Source organism: Triturus cristatus, chromosome 2_2 (assembly GCF_964204655.1).
Source record: "Triturus cristatus chromosome 2_2, aTriCri1.1, whole genome shotgun sequence".
NCBI classification, from domain to species: domain Eukaryota; kingdom Metazoa; phylum Chordata; class Amphibia; order Caudata; family Salamandridae; genus Triturus; species Triturus cristatus.
The window spans coordinates 865,280,216-865,301,355 of NC_140582.1; the positions used below are offsets into that span (position 1 = coordinate 865,280,216).

Genomic DNA, 21,140 nt, shown 5'->3' on the forward strand with positions numbered 1-21,140 from the left:
AAGTATGGTAATTTTCAAATCATTCAACATAGGTATTTTGTCTTATACAGAACACATATTAAAAGGAGATGTGTTGTTTTTAACAAATACATGATACAGTTATAGGATGAGGCTTCAATTGCACCCAAACTCACTGAAACAAAAAGTCTTCAAAAACAGGTCCAGACGAGCAGTGGTTCACATTTTATTCTAATGTAAGATAGGGGATTCAACAGTTTCCTTGAGTTTCTTCTTTCAGTTTCCTCGAAAAGTAAGTTCATTTGACTTCTATGTAAAATAAACTCTTCAGTACTCCTAATTTCTTCTTGCTATAAAGAAATCCATGTGTTAATATTTGTTTAATGAGACACACAAAAGGCGAGGGGAGGCTGCTTGCTATAAGTCTAACCACTGGCAATATCTCGGGTAGCATTCCAACTCATCGTTTTGCTCACCACGCCACCTCAGTTTGTATCCAGCTATATGCAAATGTGGCTTGACCCTACTCCAATGGGAACAGTACCTGGCTGATGAGCACATAACTAGGGTGAAACCAATCCTGGGTAGGACCTGGCTTGGCAGTTCAGGCTGGACTGTTGCCAGGAGAGCAGGGTCATGACTGAATTGCATATGGCTTAGTCCAAACTGAGGTGGCACGGTGAGCAAAAGAACGATGGGTTCTAGTGCTTCCCTGAGTGATTGCCAGTGGTTAGACTTATTGCAAGCAGCCTCCCATCACCTTTCATGGGGTTCAATATTTGTTTTTACACATCGTTATTTTTAACTGCACCAAAGTAAACAGCTGTTTTGAGGAAAAACCTCTCTATCAAAGCTGTAATAATGAATGAAATAAACAAATCACTATCCCACACAATTTAACTGCCCATGCAGATACATCAAACTACATTGATACATCACAAAATTGCATTCCTTCAACTGAACTACTAAGATTTATTCCAGAACACTAACCAACAGCTTGCCGATAATCACAGTACCATATAGGAGCATTATCGTAAAACTATTAATACACAAAATAGAAATGCCGAAGAACAATGTTGATTAATATGGCTTTTCACACTTGAATTTACAAATATAGACAATTAACATAATTGCAATTGAAACGCGTTTCATAGGATGTCTAGAAATGGGTTTATAAGAGTGTTTTAGTTGTGCAACATTTCCTATATAAAACAGCATTTTAGACAAGACGGATGCCATCTCTGTCACCCACTCCTGCTTCCCCCCGCACACATCTTCGCCCCAGAGGCTTCGCAAAGCACACAGTTTAGCTGATCACATAATGTTTAATTACACTGCTGTAGCTGTCTTGCTAGTGGGGAACTTGCTGTGCTGTGGATGTAAGATTGCAACAAATCTTATAAATGGTTTGATTTCATACTGGATTCATTCATTGAGGGAAGTTCCTATTGTTCTAACTAATATGAAACATTAACCTCTATAGATGACATTAGCATAGAGGGTGTTGACTCGAATGCTGCTTCTGAGTTAACGAACTGATGTGTACTTTTCTTTGTATTCTGATTTGCTAAAGAAATAATACTTTTGCTCACACAATAATGATTTTGCAGTTTTCCTAGTTTACTGTGCAAGAACTCTGTATAACAACCCCTTGATTTTGAGGGTGAGCCATAAGACTTTCCTATTCTACTATGGGTGTTGTCTGATTTCTTTCTAATTTTACTTATTTGAGACTTAGAATGGTTTTCTTAATTTTGTATTTTCTGTATAACTTTGCATCTGAGAGCCTATAAGGCATGGACTCTGTACAGCTAATTTTTTTTTTTTTTAAATAAAAAAACGTTAACTTTTTATTCATCTATAACTGAATTATTGAGTGACCCCCATTACTTATTATTCAACTGTTTTATTCAGCTCATTGACGCGGGGATACATAGCCTACGATCCAGTAAACTTTGGAAGAGCTAAATGAAAATTTTGGAGTGTCCAAGTTTTGGCATATAGTTGTGCTCCCAGATAAATGCACTCACATGACATCAAGCCAGAAAGGAGCTACAAGACACATTCTAATGCAAACGACACGACACAATGTAGTGAGGCAGTCACACTGTGCACCAAAACAAATATTTTAAAAACTGCCCCTTCTGCACCCCCGCCCAGGACCAAACTGAAACATTGAATTCTCAGCTAAGTGAAGTCCCCAAGTGTAGATATACACATCAGCCCTCGAATGTAGTGAGCACTGCATCATTTTTAGAGTGTGCTTCACTTGTAGAATAGTCAAGGCCAACAGAATGTTCAGATTACAAAACACACATTGCCAGACAACCAAGTATCACCAGGAAAAAATATAAACAGCTTATTTAAAACTCGTTTGTGCTCCAGTCACACTTCCAGATTACACAAGACAATACACTACATCCAACAACAATCTGACACACGTTTCCTGACTCATTATCGCAGCACCCATTTAGTATTTCTTAGGACTCATATCGCAGTATATTCTAATAACAGTCGCTTACCTGCCAATCACCATTTTATAACCGCACTGCCAGGTGACACGTCTTCAAACAACTTCAAAGTTACATCTTCACCACTGAAGGCACTGTGGCCAGGCATAGGTCCTGAGCCAAAGGTAGGATCTAGCTACCACAAGTAAGAAAGAACGGGCAAAGCAACCATCTCAACCCACACACATCAGAGCACACTTATTCAGGAGTGCCATGGACACATTCAAGATGTCAGACCCGAAGAAATCAGCCTTCCTACATGCAAGTCTAATTCTGCCCAACCTCCAGTATTTATTTATTTCATTTGTAAAGCACCTGAATCACCCCCGAAGGGGTATCTCTGCGCTATGGAGGGGCTGCAGTAGGCCATTAAGGGGGGCATCTTGAAATATTGCAGTTTTGAGGAGCCTTCTGAATTGAAGGTGACCAGGAGGGCATTGCCGCAGATGAATAGGAAGCTGGTTCCAGTACGGAATTGGCTAGGTGAAAGAAAGCTTTCCCACCCAGTCGCGATTGTTTGAACCGTGGTACAAGAAGCAGCGATTTAGTTACCAATCGGAGACCTAGGGGGTATGTAGTGATTATACATGTAGTATAATACATATCAGTCATTTTACACCCGCCACATGATGCATTCGATCCAACTATAGCTCTCCTAACCTAAGCCAACACAATCCACAACAGCCAGACAGCACAATAAAGTAATGCAGAACATTTTGAGTGCAACCCTGGCATTGTATTGAAACTCACGTATTCCATGGACAGCTAATGAACTTAGTCTGAGAAAATCAAATACTTCGAGGAGCTGTAGAACTCTAGCAATGACGGATGCAAGCACATATTAAACACATCAAAGGAGTTCATTCCAGAAACTGCTGCTGCCTAGAATTCTCACATGCTAAACAAACCAATGTGTCCTGATACACAGGCCCTAAGAATTCAGGTGGTGCATATTGCAGCCAAAGAATTAGAGAAAAGGGACACCAGCTCCACAGCAGAGACCAATGGGTCAATGCATCCACAAAGGCAGAAAATATCAGTAAGACGCAACCGGTATGATGCCTGTATTTAAAAAGTGAAAGCTCATTTGTGCACAAAAAATGACACTTCTAGTAAAAAAGGCTCTGCCACTCTGGCCTAAAGCAGAGAACTGTCCACTACACAGTAGCAATACAGTCACATGGTGGAATAGCTCAAGGTTAATACTGATGAATGAAATTCTCTGCCTCTTATAGTCATAAACTGGGAACTGGGAAAATGTTCCTTTCAGTCACCCAAAGGAACACATTTATGGTACAGACCAAAAAGGTAAGCCCTTCACCATGCATATTGTTAGAGGGTGAAGAATAGAACTGAGTGAAGCAGAGGTGGGAGGCTTCAGATGCCCCCAGCTGGTTACATGTCACATCATATCACCAGCTGCAGTGCTGCACACATTAAGAACAACCACAGATGGAAATTCCAAATATGCTGTAAAAGGGTGTAAGTTTACCACCCTGCACTGCTATGGTGCTCATAAGGGTGTTTGCCATGTCCTAGACATGTTGCAGGGCACAACATCATACGAACAGTCTTTGTGTAGGAGTTGCTACAGCAGTACATACGCAGGGAATGAAAGCCCAGTGTTTCCATGGGTGTTCTATCATGCATCCATTGTATCTGCAGGTGGATGATACCACTCTGAAGAGGGAAGCAATTGTTCATTACAATGACATGCACCCTTGGTCTGTTTGCAGAAACGTCATCTAATAATATGGATACGTGACGGGGTCTGCTACCTGTGGTCACCATGATGCTTCAGGAGACAAAGCTAAGATGAGGTTAAATAAACACTACCTCACATTTTGCAACTGCCAATGCTATCCCCACAGAGGTATGACATGCAAACCTTAACAGACTTCAACAGTGCAATAGCTATGTGTATACCCACATCATGTTTACACCATGGGCACTGCATCATAATACTGTTTTCCATATCAATTACTTGAATGCGCATCTATGTCCATGGGTTCAATCCTATCTCATCAGCAACATTTCTCCCATGCAAAGTTCCAAGGTCACTTTAATAACTTACCATATTTTATTACACATTATTGCCCATGTGAACCTCCTTCCTTGGACCCATAGCATGGAATTTGAGCCATCTTGGTCTTTCTACACACCTCATCTGAAACTTTCCCATCTTTCACCACATCCCATCATCCTCCAAATTTAAACTGGTCACCATTACATTTAAAGCCTCCCATCAACAGCAACCTGATTACCTCGAACCATCTCTAAAAAGATGTACTAAAAATGGTGAAATAAAAAATGCAGAAGGCAGAAACTATGCCCTTTCCTGGAGTAGCATCTGGAAAACACGTAGCAAGGTTTTACTAGGCCTACTCTAAAGAGTTACACAATAGGGTGATTACCCAGTTTTCTTCTCTTGTTGTAATAGTGCATTTTTCACATCAAGAAGTAAGGTCGAGGACAGAATGACAGATGGTAAGACGCCCAATGGAATAGACCTAGCAGGCAAAAATAAAACTTGAACATCTGAATTGGTAAATAATGGTTTTGATTAGCGGATCAAATGTTACGCGATTCTGCATAACATGATATGTTGTCAACAAGACAGATTGTTAATTATTTCTTTAGGTTATCCAACCTCTTTTCCTCAGTAAACATCAAGCAGAGGGAGGAATAATTTTTATATGCTTAGATTTTTGCATTCAGGCATTTTACCTGGTGGTGATAGGGGTATGTGTTGAGTTCCTGCTGGTGGAGGGGCTTTAATAAAGTTTAAATTGCAAAGTTGAGGACCTTATCAATGGAAGAGCAGGAGTAATTAAGTAGGATCAACCAGAAGACCTTTGCAGTAATCCAGCCCACTAACAATTAGGGAGTTGTAGAGTGATTTAGCACTGTTAAATGGAAATTGTATGTCAAGTAATTGGAGATATGCTGCTGAAGCTGTAGTTGTGATAAAGGCTTCCATCTTCATAGATGCATGGTTTAGAGCATAGGGATTATTGGCTAATGAAGTGAAATTCAGTTAACACAAACATCAGAAAGATAGAAGCCATCACAAAGTCTTAGAAACTCTCATTGTTTATTGCTATACTTTCCCCGAGGACAAAAATCACCGACTGGTGACTACTTTTTTTCAGCCAAGCCAGAAGTTTGGCACAATAATTTTCCAATCCCAAATCACCAAAAACAAACTTTCATGATTCTAAAGTGTCAAAAAACTTAATGCCAAACTCATAATTATCCGACCTCTTTTCCTCAGTAAACGTCAAGCAGAGGGAGGTGACAGGACAAATACAAGAGTGCAAAGAACTCAACATCCTCCTTAAAAGACCATCAGTCAGGATTCTAAACTTCAAAGGCACTGAACCTTGCCTTACTGATATGAGAGAAGAGCTCCTTCTCTCCATTGACCATGACAACAAAACTGCCCTCATACTCATTAAGCTCTCTGCTGCTTTTTAGTCTATTGAACTAATAATCCTGCTTGAAAGCCTCAAACTTGGGCAGCTATATCTGGACATGCACCGCATCGGGCCGAATCATTCAGCACCAAATATAGCCAAAAGGATCAGTCTGACTGCTTACAAGACCAATGCTACGTTGCATTCAAGGATCGTCCCACTAGTGCCCCTATTTAATATCTACATATGCCCCATGGCTTAAAATTCAGCAGGACTGCCGATAACACACAAATCCACGTCTGCCCGGAAGATGTTCAACTGGATGAATGAGAGCTTCCTGTTCATGAATGGTAAAAAAACATTACTCTATTAATCAAGAAACACAGAGTCCAATTCTTCATCGTTTACCTGGCCCTCAAGCCTTGAATCCTCCCCTCCACCTTACCAAGTATGGAATCTGAGCATTCTTTTTAATCTCATCCTCACCTTTGTCCCTAGGTCAATGCAGTGGAAAAGGGTGTGAATATACAACTCTCCTTTTAAAGAAATCCCTGCTCTCGTCTACGCTGCCCTGAGAGTTGAGCTTGTGAGAGCCATGCATGCCTAGATTTCTGCACTATAACTTTCTCGACCCTCTCCAAGAAAGACATTGCTGAGTTCCAAAGACTTTAGTCAGGCAGCCAGATTGTGGCTTATCCTTCCTGCAAGGCACGGGATTGATCCTCACTTGGCTCCTTGCCTATTACAGAATTAAAGTTAAGATCTTAAGCAAAGTCCACTAAACATAGTGGGGTAAGGCCTGCTTTTACAGAGATACCAGAACCTTGCTAAGCTCCAGCCAGAGCCCTTTACTCAACACTAATCAATGATCTTTCCAGAAGATCTACAAGGAGGGAGATCAATAGACATAAACTATCCTAGACTCTGGAATGACCTTTGCCCCAAGTTGAGATCTGAGCACAAAGTTAACTCTCCCTACTATCTGCTCCATTTCCTCCATCTATAACAGTTCTGAATTAATCAAAAAGAGACTTCTAGAGGTTTCAAAAATATCTTAATAAATAGATTAAGGCATGGCTCCTTGGAGCAGATGTTTTTTCCTATTTCGGGCTGCTCAATGGTAGCATTTACTTTTCTTTTCCTTGGTCGGCAAGTTTATGCAAATATGTTGGTGAGACTGTATTTAGCAACGTTAGCCCCGTTTGCCTAATATAATGCTCTATTTCGGTTTGCAATTTATGGATCCCAAATTATTGCTTCTGGGCGGAATCTCTACCAAGGTTGCCGACTCGATTGAGTGGTTGGGCTGGAATGCGAAATAGGATGCAGTGCCTGGAATTACCACATCCAGCACGCATAGAACCATTTCCATGCATACTTTCCTTTTCTAAAGCAAGACATTTAGTTTTTCCAGGTGCATTCTTGCATGTGATAAAACTCGGCATCCTGAGGACCAGTATCTTCGGCAGGGCGGAGTAGTCACAGCAGGTGAATTGATCTATGACATAGGAACCAACACTGCCATTACGAACTGTGCTCCCAATCTACATGTTAGAAAGAAGTCCTTCACTCTGTAACATTCTCAACCTTGCTACTAACAAAACACATGTATTTGTCAAGCACACGTCCACCCATTTGGAACCTCTTGGCGCTAAATAATAGATACGTATTGTTACCTTGCTCAATGGTATTCATTTTACCAAACCCCAGAAGGATGAAAGGCTGACTGGACAGGCTGAGATACGACCCTGTGACAATTATATTAAATAAAGATTCCTGGAGCTACAGCACAGTCCACTGAGCCACCAGACCCAACTATGAATTGCTACATTTCCTTCAACACTTTTTAAGGCTGACCACGACTCTCTAGGCACAGCCACTCAAACACACAAATGCATTTTTCCAAAAACTGCTTGTTCTTTTGCCTGCTGGTTCTGCAGGCAGTACAGTTCCATGTATTTATCGGTACTCATGAGATAATATGTTCTCAAAATGTATATACCGGGCCATGGCCCAATATGTACCTTGAAAATTCAATAAAATATATATATTTTTTTAAAACATTGAGGCACTTACCACATAGGGAGTTGGTGTGATGTTAGAATAAAGAAAGACAGGGATTCCCTGACTGATGAAAGTTGCTGCTGCAAGCCTGGCAAACCTAAAAGAAAGAAAGAAAATAATGTCAGGCTTTATCATGAAACTTGCTCATTAATGCGTTGTACTGAGAAAAAGCTAAATTATAAAAAGGACTAAAATGCATAATTTTGGCAAGTTGTGTAGAGTGGCAAAAATATATTACTTGTAATAAAACGCATAATAGTGTTGTCCTGATACGATGAAGTATCGTCAGTAGGTGAGGGTTCGGCAGGATATAGATCTAGATTTGTATCCCCGTAAGGGTCAATGTCATAAGCTGACAGGGGTCTCGTGGAGGAGCTCCATAATGGTCATCATCTCCTGTATCTGCATCTGGGTCAGTGTTTGGTGATCCCAGAGGTGTAATGTTTTAAGGATTATGTGGTGAGTTAGGTCCAGGAGGAACAGGTGATGGAGGTGGTGGTAAACGAAATGGAGAAGGAGGAACATGGTGCAGTGGACTGGTAGCCTTGTCCTTTTGCTTAGATACTGGGAGATCAATGTCCTGTTGGAAAGACGTTTGCCTCTTGGTAGAAGGCACGGACGCAGTCTTTGTGATAATGCGGCCTGTCTCTGGATGTATATGGATCGGTTTTTGTTTTGGATCAAGTCTTTCCTGCATGGTCTCTAAAATTGGCTCTGGGAGTGTAGCATGAGCCGATTCTGTGCTGAAGGTTTTGGAACCGAACCGGTTTTTACTTTCGGAACTGGAGAGGATGGAGCCAGAGGAGGTGTGATCTTAGCTAAGTGCGGAGCCGGAACGCTTTGTATGTGCTTTCCGGTGCCGAGCAGGAGGGCGGGGCAGCTGAAGCTGGTTCTCGGTGCCTACCATGGCCAGATGGCAGTGGTGGCCCGGAAGCCTTTTTTTTGTAGGAACCGAAGGTTTTTGTCTGGCAGGTGAGGAATTTGAGCACTCACGGCACCTTGACCAGGTGAAAGATCATGTGACTCCAAGTCAGAGTCTGAATCTTGAACCGAAAAGGCTGCTTCCTCTTTGGCAGCTGAAGCTTCAAAATCTTACTGCTCTGGTTCAATATTTTGTTGACCGAAGATATCGGGTGTGTATTTGATGTCATGTCTCTATGTTGTGCCCGATGGTCCCGCAGGGTCTTTTTGGATCGAAATGACAAACAGGCCTCTCAATCTTCATCTTTGTGCTTGGGGGATAAGCACAGATTGCAGACCTTGGAAGGTCTGTCCGTAGGTGCTTGGAATAGCTCCAGGGGCAGATTCAACATGCAGTCGTTTCCATCAGCAGAGTATCATTGATGGAGTTGAATGAGTGTAATGTAGCCCAGACGGGCGAGGCCCAAAGGCCGCGATCGGAGTGTTCCGACAAGACGAGTGAGAGTTCTCTGAATTTCGATATGCGACATTGGAGGCGACGCCCATGCACACTATTACCAAGCAGAGAAGTCACCTTTCCTCGTGACTCAAAATACTTCTTCGAAGAAAATCAACTTGCACACATCCAGACCCAACACTAGATGGAAGGAGTATGCAAAGCATGTGTATCTACAGACACATGCCTTGAACTAAACATTTCATTTAATTCGCAATCAAACATAAAAAAAATCTAAATTTTAATAGGAAGGCTGGAGCTTTTCTGAATTAAATTATGGTCACTCATCATTCACACTATATTAGGTTTGATGCACTTGAACTGCTCCCATGAATCAATCTGAGGATTCTAGCTTCATTTTTCCTTTACATTCCTTCACGTTTACAGGAGATTTTAAAATCTTCACTTATACATTTTGCTTCTTTATTTATATACACTTTATCAATCTGTTAATACTATTTAATATGCTAAGCAGTCGCAGACCTCCTAAGTGGGCTTTGGTGACCCCCACACCAGGGGTCCCCGGACCACAGGCTAAGAACCACTCATCTAGAGTAAAGAAACCATTCCCTTCCTACACATAGCCTTTGTTGGCCTGGCAGAGTGAGCTTATGGCTGACAGGGACACTATAACCACCGCGGAGTCCAGTGCCTGATAGAATGGAAGAGAATGAACGATCTGTATCTCGAGGATCACCCCAATTATCCCATCTCCAAAGACAAATGCTACAATGCGAGCAAGAGCTTCAGGACAGGCACAGTATCAACACCAAAGAACTTTAAACAAGATTCAATGAAATATGATAATTATGCTGAATGAGGTTACAGCGGTAGGAACTTTGCCCACAGGAAATTTATGATGCTATGACTGTGTGCAAATATCCATCATAGAGCCTTATCCATCTGCATTAGAAGGGCATACATAGGAGGGTGGCCCTAAAGCAATAATTCATGAATACAAGAGGTTTCACATATTAGGTGGCCCTGAAGCAAGAAGGCATGAATACAAGAGGTTTGGTGAAGGTTGTTTGGAGTGCCTATGTTTAACTTAATATGTGACCTCTTGTGTTTTATGACATGAGCTAAATGAGTCATGTTATAATGAGGCATTAAAAAAATGTAGGTAAAAAGCTACTTTTCCTCTCAGTCATGAACCAATGCGTGTACTGACTCCGGAAGGACCTAGGGAAGTACAGCATGAAGATGAACAGCCAGAGAGCTTTGCAGTCCCACCTGAGAGTGTTCACAGAAGAGGGGGTCATGCAGACATGGGATTTGTGTCTAGAATACATATATTGTGTAGGAAAACCCAGCTGCATTGTTATCATATAGGTTCTATCATTTTATGCTAGAAAGATTTCTTCAATGGTCACAAACATCATTGAGTTTCAAGCACAAAGCGATGGTGATTTTGATAGTCAGAAAGTCTTTTGAAAAGTGTGTAAAATAAGTATGCAATACATACACACACACTAGGCACAGAAAATCGGGACACCAAGAGCAACAACAGTAAGTGCTTGCACTGCAACCGCTTTAACTAAAATGTAAAGTAAACAGCTACTGAAAATCCAATTTGAAAAGTTATACTTAACTGAAACACCAAAAGGTGAACTTTGCAATAGGTCAATCCAGGTCAAAAAAGTTAAACATCCCAAATCTCCACAATGGCAGGGCAGACGTAGGAAGAAGACTTACATACTAAGAGTGACCTCCTTGCAGCAGAGTGATAAACTGATCCACACATGGTATACAATGACAAGGCAGAGCTCATTTAGATGCCCTGTGGCACATAAAGAGGGCATGGAGTATCACCACGCGCTGGTGCTCACATCACTGTATCTACTTGTATCAGACTTATAGCAATCTGTTGTCACAAAGGCCAGGGGTATTTAATAGATGGCAGGTTCACAACCATTACACAGATTCTTCAGTGCCATGCCCCTGATCATTAAATAACCATCTACTGCTATTATACCCCAAATATATAGCAGGGTGTAAGAGAAAATTCTACACAATAGCACACGTCCCCAGTGTAACTGGAGCCATAACTGGCACACAACGTGTTGAAATGGCTATCATCAGCCAGCAAGTACATAATAAAAAACATTGGCAACGCCGTTAGGTCTTGCCTATGTGACCAATTGGCTTTGCCAATGTTTTTTAAGTACTAAAAAAAAAAAAAAACACCTCAGACACGGCCACCTGCTTTATTTTGTATGAGTGCCCACCATGCATGCCTGTGCCTACAAAATGACACAGGTGCTTTTTTTTTCTTTTTAGTTACTGGTCTGAGTTGGATTGTAAGAAAAGGCACAAAACATTTTTAGGTCTCGCTGAGCCCAGCGCATGCGCTGGCTCGGAGAGACATTCTGGTCTGCTAATGAGCGGAGGAATAAATATTGCTGTGTTTCACTTCCCACAAGCATGCGCTGCCAAACCACCGCTGGAAGACAACCATTGCTGCCGCTGTGGGCGACCACAACTGGCGAGCTGCAGTCGAGGCAAAGACGTGCCTTCCGAGGGGCTTTTTAATGAGCAAACAAAAAAATGACTTGCTAGCGAAGCAGTGCCAAGAAAAACGTAGGCGTGACCTCCTGTGCTTTCACTTGTGGAATGTGGTGATCGTCATTTACAGAGTTCTCCCAGGAGCCTTCCTGATGCACTCTAGGTTTCAACTGTTTTGCATAATTTTCTTTCTTTCTCTCTTGCATTTTAATGCCTTCAAGCTCAAGCGATCTGTGGAAGACGCCTACAGGAGGCACGTTACACATACCATATGCACAGTAGCGAAGTTATGAGGAACTTTTCGAAGTAGTAACTTTACAGAAAATCTGTTGAATTCTAGAACCCATATTCAATAGAGTCTGCACACAGGAGAGCCCTGTTTCTCCAATATCTTAAAACAAGTATTCACCATCGAAGAAATCAGCATTACAGTATCATAATCTTGCTATAGAAATCTTCACGAATAGCAGACCCCATTAAAAATTCTACAGTCTTCTGCTGAGCAAGTTTCCCTGATGTAAAGTTACCAAAGCAAATGGTGTAAAGTATTCCGCCCCTTTCAATTACTTGCATCATCTTATAGCAATATTTGCTTTGCCTTTGTGCCTTGCTTTCCAGCTAATGCACGTTCCAGTAAGTCCTGGATACATTGAAACAAAGTAATTTCCCTTAATTACTTGAATAAGAATTGGAGGTAACTTAATAACAAGCATTTGCAATGCAATAGGTCTCGCATTTATGCGGCTTTAAGCTATTGGCATTGTAAATAAAAATGGCTTTTATTTATTTTTTAAAAATCGAAAAAATAAATAAAAGGCATTATTATTTGCTATGTCAATAGCTCAAACTCACGTAAATGCGAGACCTATTGCATTGCAAATGCTGGTTTTGTTTTTTAAAGAGGGCGGATGGGGAGCAGAAGCAACCAATGGCGGGGAGCAGAAGCAACCAATGGCAGGGAGCAGAATGGCAAAGCAACATAGGGAAGGGTGGGGGCGAATGGCACAACAACACAAGGGACGGTGAGTGGGAGAGCTAAAGCAACACAGGAGGGGATGCCAAAAGCAGCAAGTCAGGAAGGACAGGAGAAAAAGCAACAGGAAGTTGGGGGGAAGTGACATAGAGGGCGCGTACATGGGAAACAATGGGGGAAAGCACACAGGCAAACAAGTGTGAGGGGTGGGGAGAAGCAGTCAGGCACCAGAGAATAACACAGAGTGCAGGGGAAAAGACGTACACAGGGGAAATGGCTTGAAAACATACGCATTCTAAAAAGTGCTTAACACAACAGAAACAAGCATTGGAAAAGCCTATACGATCTATTTTCGTTATCTATAACTTGTAGCCATGCTGTACAACATTGCAGCATGGCGAACTATAAAATAAATGCAACGGGGGCAGCTGCATCATTTTATAGGTATGTGCATTCAAAAGAACACAAACTTATTTTTGTATTTACTAAACCCAGAGGCATTTGTACATTTATAAAAAGGTAGCGCTTAAAAAATGAATGGATGAGTGAGTGGAGCATGTGAAGCAAAACAGGAGGGTGATGTAAGAAGCAATGCGGCAGGCAGGGGGAAAAGCAATACAGGGGAAGAACAAGGGCAAAGGAGATCAACATGGAGGGGAGAAACACATGGGTGAGAGAGAGCACCATGAGTGCAGATGGGAGGAAAGAAGCACATGGGCGAGAAATACAAACATGGCGGAAGAAAACCACAGAAGGGAGAGAGTTGAAAAACAAGCACTCTCATGAAGTGCTTAAACAAAAAATAAAAATGAGTTCCCTAAGTGAGCAAAGGAAGCCTAGGAGCTAGCAAATCAAAGAGATGGTAAAGAGGCTATGTACCCATGGGAGGGACAAAAACAAGATAGAGAGGCAGAAACACAGAAAGCCATCCAATAGAAAGCAATCAAATAAGAGTGACAGTAAAGCCAACCAAATGACAACATTGAGCAGGCCGGTAGGCCCTGGATGTTCTTGGAAAGATCACAGTATGTCCTTCAAAGCCAGACAGCTTGGGCTACCTGGAAGGTTTGAAGTAAAAATGCAGGTCTTATAGAATAGGTGTAAAACTGACTCACATTCCTGGAATTGTGCAATGGTCTTCGAGTTTGAATTTACATGGGCCATAACCAGGCTGTCATTTTCTTCCTTCTCATAACACATATTAAATTCTTATGAAGTGTGACATCAACTGGCTACTCAATGGTAAACAGACGGTACCTTTACCAATTATCTGCCACCAAATTGTGTGCCACAAGGGCTAGCACGTTTGCAATTTTGGGATGGATAGGATAACAAGATAAGCAGCCTAATTATGATCTACAGTTCTCAACTTCATATTCCTTCCGGACGACTCAACCTTTCACTCTTCTGAGGCCAATACACTGAATACCATTAAATTGCTATTTTTTACAGTGGTAAACAGCAAAAACGGAGTATATAGAGTTAGATGAAATAAACGCAATATTATTGAAACACAGGCAGCAATTTCTTGCAATAAATATTGTCACTTTGTTCAAAATAAATATTGCCAAGCTACTAACAAACATAAGGAATGCAACTCCTGACATCTAGGCCATTTTTAGTTCTCGCCTGAGCCAGCGCTTGCGCTGCTCTGGAGAGATTTTTAGTCAGGGGGCTTCAAAAAGCTCACCACATGCTTTTGCTTGTGGCCTAATGCTTGCGGTTAAGTGCACAGGCGCCATCTGGCACGCACCACTCCCGGGCTTGTTCCTTCCTTGCAGACCAGCAACACCAGGGCGCGAGCGAGCGCACACCACTCCCTGCCGGGCTTGTTAAATCTTGGCGTCCACTGAGCACACCGTCTCCAGACTATGTAATCTTTGGTAATCCCTGGTTGCTAACCATAAAGTGAGCGTTCGCTCTTTTTCTAACTTGTTCCTTTTCCTCCTAGTGATCCCACTCTCTCGGGGAACCGAAGCCTAAAGGCTCTGGTGAACTGCCCATCACAAATCTTCTTTCTCCTGCCCTCTCTTGCCACTCTGCACTTCTTGTGAAGGCCTCCTTCCTCCAGTTCTGTCCCACATGTTCAGGTATGCTTAAGAAGCCCTAGCCTCACTTAATCCTGTCTCCTCCCCACTGTGCATGAGCTAGTCATCATCATCCATGGTACATCAACCATGATGCTGGTGACGGTGACTCGCCATTCCTCCCTTACCCACAACCGTTCTCCCCCGCCCCCTTCCAGCTCTTAGCTCTACCTTTCTCTCTCACTGCTGCCCATCCCCCTGAGGCCTGGCCTCCCAGGCTCTTCCTCCCACTGGCAAACCCTTACTCCCATCCATGTGCAAATGTGATAGGACAAATATAAACATAAATAATGTTGGTAATTCTTGGGATACTGACTCCTTTAGTAACATTTGCGGTCTGTTCTTTTCTGGCTTGTTTCACATCACTACTGTTGCCTGCAGCCGCAGCCAGTACATTTGGTGTTGTAACCTGTATGAGATTCACGCACTCACATTCATCCAGCCATGCACTCTCGCACCCATCGAACTGTTGATTCAATCTCGCATTCACCCACCCACACAACCACACACACGTTTAGCAATCAATAAAAAAAATCACTAACTTTAAAAACTGAAACCTACAATGGGTTTATTGCTGTTTATATCACACTTACATATCCACAGACATACACACATTTTGCACCACTGACTTTCAATTCACGAGTTAGTGGCTGAGATCAGCTGCAAATAAAGTTGTTTTGCTCTAGAACCCATCCTCCCCGGATAATACTTTTATCAGCCTAACATATTGCAATTTTTGTTTTTTACCATCCGATGTTTAAACACTTTAATTCCCCGTTTCCAACTATTGCCTATAAAATGATTTTATGTGACTAGCATGGTGGTCTATTAGAAGTCCATCAGGCACTCATGTGTATTCGTGTTTTAAAAAAAAAAAAAACATTTGTACACAATTTTTGTTGTGTGCAGCTTCCTCCCAGTGTTTTGTCTGGAAACACTATCTCTAATTAGGTAACTTTGGAGAAAATGGGGGTTCCACTTCCAAATGGAGGTGCGCACAAGTATACTGAGACCTATCTAGGTCTTATTCAAGTTCCAGTTAATTCAAAAGTGATTCTTACAAAGTTAATTTCAATTTCAATCCATTGAACTTTATTCAATTATTTAGACGTTCTTCATTTTATTAGCAAATTCATTCTTTGCTGAGACATCTTTAAATTACACTTCACAACCACCCAATGCATTTCGTGTCATGGAGTGACCCTTCTTCAGGGGTCTCTATTGGAAAAACAAAGAAATATTTTGAGATCATCAGCCACATTATCAAACATGAAACTCTAAAAGGTTTACACGTAATGTTCTTCATACATATATTGCTGTTGTAATATGACACTTTCTGTTGTTAAATCAGGTACTAACTAATCTTGTTGTCTCCCGAAGGTTACCCTATCAAATTATCAAAAATAAACGCCCTAGATTGAGCTGACAAACAATCCAAACTCGCACGAGGTCTTTTGTGAGCTTTAAATAAACAGGGAAAAAACCATTCTTAAAGTAAAGTATCGAAGGTCTCATGTGATCGCGTTTGAACCAATCAGGAAGCTGTTATATAGAAAACTAACATCCAGGCTAGTAAGCAGGATTTCCATTGGAGGAACACTGAGGCGTGTTCTACGTTTCACACAAATGTAAGTGTTGAGTATGAAACGCTATGCTTTATTATAGTCGTCTTCTTAATGAATTTACACAGTTATAAATAGTTATGGGCATTCTGCTTTGAACACGCCAATATGTTTTAGCACATAAACAGAGTTAATGAGTCAAATAGCGTCTGTGAAACATCACGCACAAGATTGTTTGTTTGTTTATTCATTAGTGCGAGGACCTTCGATACTTTACTTTAAGAATGTTTTTTTCCTTGCTCATTTAAAGCTCACAAAAGACCTCGTGCGAGTTTGGATTGTTTGTCAGCCCAAGTGAGTCTGCTCATTTCACAGCCTGAAGAGAATTTGGCCAACAGGTGGCACCTGCGCGTGATATGTAGGTAGTTATGCCCTTTTCCACATCGTGGTACTAAAAGTCACATCACATGCACTGTTTTCAGCCGACTGGTTGACGTCAAAGAATGCCTCGTCCCGCTATAGCAAGATATCCACTTAAATCTTAATTATATATGTTAAACTGTCAAGTGCCACAAAAAATGCTTCTATTCTACGGCGCCCAAGTTTTTTAATGTCATCTGCAGGTAGCTCATTTAGTCCACCTTTTCTCTTTGCCTTCTACTCATAAGGAGACGAAACAGGATTACACGCACCAGAATGAAAAGAAAACATGCATTTGTAATGCAATCGGTCTTGTATTACTGATAGTTTGAGCTATTGGTGTTGCTAATAATAATGCAACGCCAATAGCTCAAAAGGTCAGTAATGCGAGATCTATTGCATTGCAAATGCTTGTTATTTTTTATTGTGTTAACTTCGACAAGCTCAGTCGGTGCCTGCTTGCGAAGAAAGAGGCTCCATCTTAGTGAGTCAGCATGAAAGGGATAGTAAATAACCCCCGGTGAGGCCATGTGGGAGTGAATGTTACAGCGCCCAGTCGTTGGCCTGCCTCCTCCTTTCCAGTACAGTCAGAGGCCCATTGGGAAGCAGCGAGAATACGGCAGGAGGGCAGCGACGGGGTTTGCCTGACGAGGCTCTCTTTAGTACTGTGGAAATTAGAAGCCGTAGTGACGTGTAACGTTTCATAATTGGCGCGGTGTGGGTTTTTTCTGTCCAAGGAATGTGAACACGACTGCATTCTTTGTTACATGGGGGCCTTATGTAAACCTTGCCAAAAAGCACTATGCGCGATGGAAACAGCTGCTTCGGCCACTTATCTCCCTTGAGCCTTTCAATCTTAAAACATCTTCTTTCGTAAGTTTTGACGCCTGCACCCCTTTTGACTTGCCCCGGGAAATGTTAACCCTAAACTCGGATACACATTCTTGTTCCTAATTCCTCGCAGACAGACGTCCGTTAATGGCCCGACGCATACTTTGCTTGAAAGAAGGAAACAGCTGGGCTGCATTACACGATGCAGTGGGGCAAGCATGGGTGCAAACGTGCTGCGGCTGAATGCTTGCAGGCGATGAAGGCAGAGCGGGGTTTGTCTCCGAGATGGTTATGCAGGGAGGCGCATCCTTTGTGACACGGCCTCTCTCTGTCTGTGCTAGACCGGCTTCACAGGGAACTGTGTTTTTTAATACAGACGTTTGAACATATTCTCGTCTAGACACTTGTCTAAGGTGTTCAGCTGGAAAGCCCAGGGAACTAGAATCATGCCCGGCAGGACCAGCTTCCTCACCCGCATCACCAGCGAGCACCCAGGGCGCGCTGCAGTACCAGACTCGTCTCCCATTCTTTGCTTGGCCCTCCTGGCAGCGATGACATAACTAGTGTTTAGCCTTCGTAAAGATTATTGAGGTGAAATTGGCATTTCCAAATGTAGACAGACGCAATAAAAATGACTTCAAAACCTGCTAATGACTACATGGGCCGCTTGGGCTCCAGGTCAGTGGTTTACAAACAGCAAAGATGCCTGTGGTGTTTGTTAGTGGGCTAAGCAAGAGCACAAGTTCCTCCTGAAGGCTAAGAACTGCGGCTCAAAACCAGGACTGGATGTGAATCTCATATGGCATCACATGTCCACAAGAGAGCACTCATCGTGTTACTGTCCGAATCAGAATTACAACCTGGCCATTGCTAACTGTCTGATGTGAGATTTACAAGACGCCTGCCAGTTTAGCACACACACTTTGCATTCTAGTACTTGCATTTTAAATGTCCCTATTTAAAATACAAGACACTAGTACTGCAATGTAAATAATGTGAGATAAAAATGCGGGCAGCATAGCTGTCAAATGGCATGATGTCATTAGGGGCAAGTTCAAAAGCCCCAAGCATGCTGAGACTTTCAGCTTCAGTTTACCTTTGTAATGGACCTACAGCAGGCAAAGCACGAGACTGCAGTTAGCCTGAAAGCAAGAACTGAGTGGAAGTCATGGGCAATGCAAGGAGCCATTTGAGAGATGATACAATCCTTTCTGATGTGGTCACATGGAACAGAGTGAGTTCTATAGTAAACAGCTGTAATACATAATGCTCGAGCCTGTTTTCGACAGGGGCCCGGCACATGTGAACCTACAGCACATAAATGAACGTCTCTGCTATCTCACTGTATGTCTTGGTCTGTTGAAGTTGGTCCTATGGAACCCCATAAAATACACATTTGTAAAAGATAAGACAGCACGACCTGCTGTCACCCGGATATCCTGTTCGCGTTTTAATTTTAAAAAGCCAGTGCATACTGGTAGTTGTAGTGATTGGTTTCAGAGCAAACAATCACTTTAACAAACCTGATGGCAATGATTTGCAAAAGGAAAGTCAACAAATCTTTTGAAAGTAGCCATTGTAGGCCACATAAAATAAGCATGAGCCTGAATGTTTCATTGAGAATATTGCAGCGATCATTGTATAAGATGCAGGGGCGGCTCCTCTAAGTGGGCGGAGGAGCATCGCCCCACTGATTTCTCGCAGTGCGAGAAGCAGAAACATAAAATGGTATTTTGAATACCATTTTACGTTTCTGCTTTTCGCACTGCGAGAAAGCAGAAGGCAGGGTTTGGTTGAGGGTGGGCAGGTGGGCATTCCTGCTCCAGGCAGAAAAGGAGTGACTTGCCCACTGTTGTGGGAGCCGACCAAACCAGTCATGCACACTCTGCATTTTCTCTATGTAGGCTGCATGCAGCCTACAAAGAGAAAATGGCCTCCCCATAGACACTTGTGAGGTCGGCATCCCAGCCAATCACAATGCTGCCATTGCAGCATTGTGATTGGGTTAGGGGAGGAGAGGGAGGCTGCCTGCTTCCTGTAAGGCGCAGAGAGAGGAGATGCGGTGTGGTACTGGAGGCGAAGGTACGTTTAATTATTATTATTATTTTTTTAATTAACCCCCCCCCCCCCCTTCGCGCGACCCTCCCCTCTCCGCTCGACCTCCCCACCGCGAGTCATGCCGGCCGTAACTGGTAAAATGTGTGGACAACCTAACCCTTCGTCCTGCTGAAGTCAAGAAAACAAGCACTCTAAAATGTATCAATAACACCATGCTTTTTATGCGCTAACTAATTATTTTTGTGGGGTAAGCTGTGGAAAGTATCCATATTATTAAAACACAGGTTTACCTTCTTCCATGCTGAGTGAGAGTCTGGGAAAATTACTTTAGGCCTTGGCAAGCATTTTTCTTTAAATGTTGACATTTTAATATTGTTTTTGAATTCTGTTTGGAGCTTCTGGAATAACAAATATTTTAAAAGTAAACCATGCCATTTATAAAGATAAGAAAATATTGATTTGGATGTACAGTTTTGAGATACCTTAGAATACAAGTTTGCTTTTTCAGTACTTTCAAATGTTCATTTGTTTTACTTTTTCATTTTTTAAGCAAGGCTTTACAATCAACTATTGGCAAAGTCAACAGTTTGTCAGTCGCATTTCAAAGTCGAGACCTACTGGCTTTGCCAATGCTTGTTTTTTGTTGCAACCTTCTAGACACAATAAGCCCGTTCCTACACCAGTCCACCCAGATTAATCTTCCGTTAAACATCCTAACTGTCCCTTTCAAATATTTTTTTTCTGGTACTACTGCCGAAGAAAATTGCTGAAACCCAGTTTAGGTATTCTGAAGATCTAAAAATTGAAACCTGGGACAAATGTCACACATTTTTCCGACCGGCATTTAACAAGATTTTGATGTTGCACATTAAACAATGAGGTAACAACAATCATGTTAGACACCAAACAGGATGTGACAGGAAATGGGTACACTGTGTGACCACAGCTGGCACAATCAGACGTCAAATGCTCTAGTCCTGTGGTACGCGTTTAAAATGAGGGGCAATTTGATCTGCTTTTGAATGGGGCTGAAGCAAAAAGCAAGCAGCGTATGTATTGGGTCGATGAAAAAGCAAGCAGCGTATGTATTGGGCTGAAGCAAAAAGCAAGCAGCGTATGTATTGGGTCGATGAAAAAGCAAGCAGCGTATGTATTGGGCTGAAGCAAAAAGCAAGCAGCGTATGTATTGGGTCGATGAAAAAGCAAGCAGCGTATGTATTGGGTCGATGAAAAAGCAAGCAGCGTATGTATTGGGCTGAAGCAAAAAGCAAGCAGCGTATGTATTGGGTCGATGAAAAAGCAAGCAGCGTATGTATTGGGTTGATGAAAAAGCAAGCAG

At 42.2% G+C, this 21,140-nt stretch overlaps 1 protein-coding gene across 1 annotated transcript in view; it reads right to left on the reverse strand.

Moving 5' to 3' along the window:
• PGM2 (phosphoglucomutase 2) overlaps positions 1 to 21,140 on the reverse strand; it is a 292,737-nt gene that overhangs the window by 146,424 nt on the left and 125,173 nt on the right. The window contains exon 4 of the mRNA XM_085642287.1: positions 7,961 to 8,045. Within this exon, the coding sequence (XP_085498413.1) occupies positions 7,961 to 8,045 (85 nt within the window). The remainder of the gene's footprint in view (positions 1 to 7,960; positions 8,046 to 21,140) is intronic.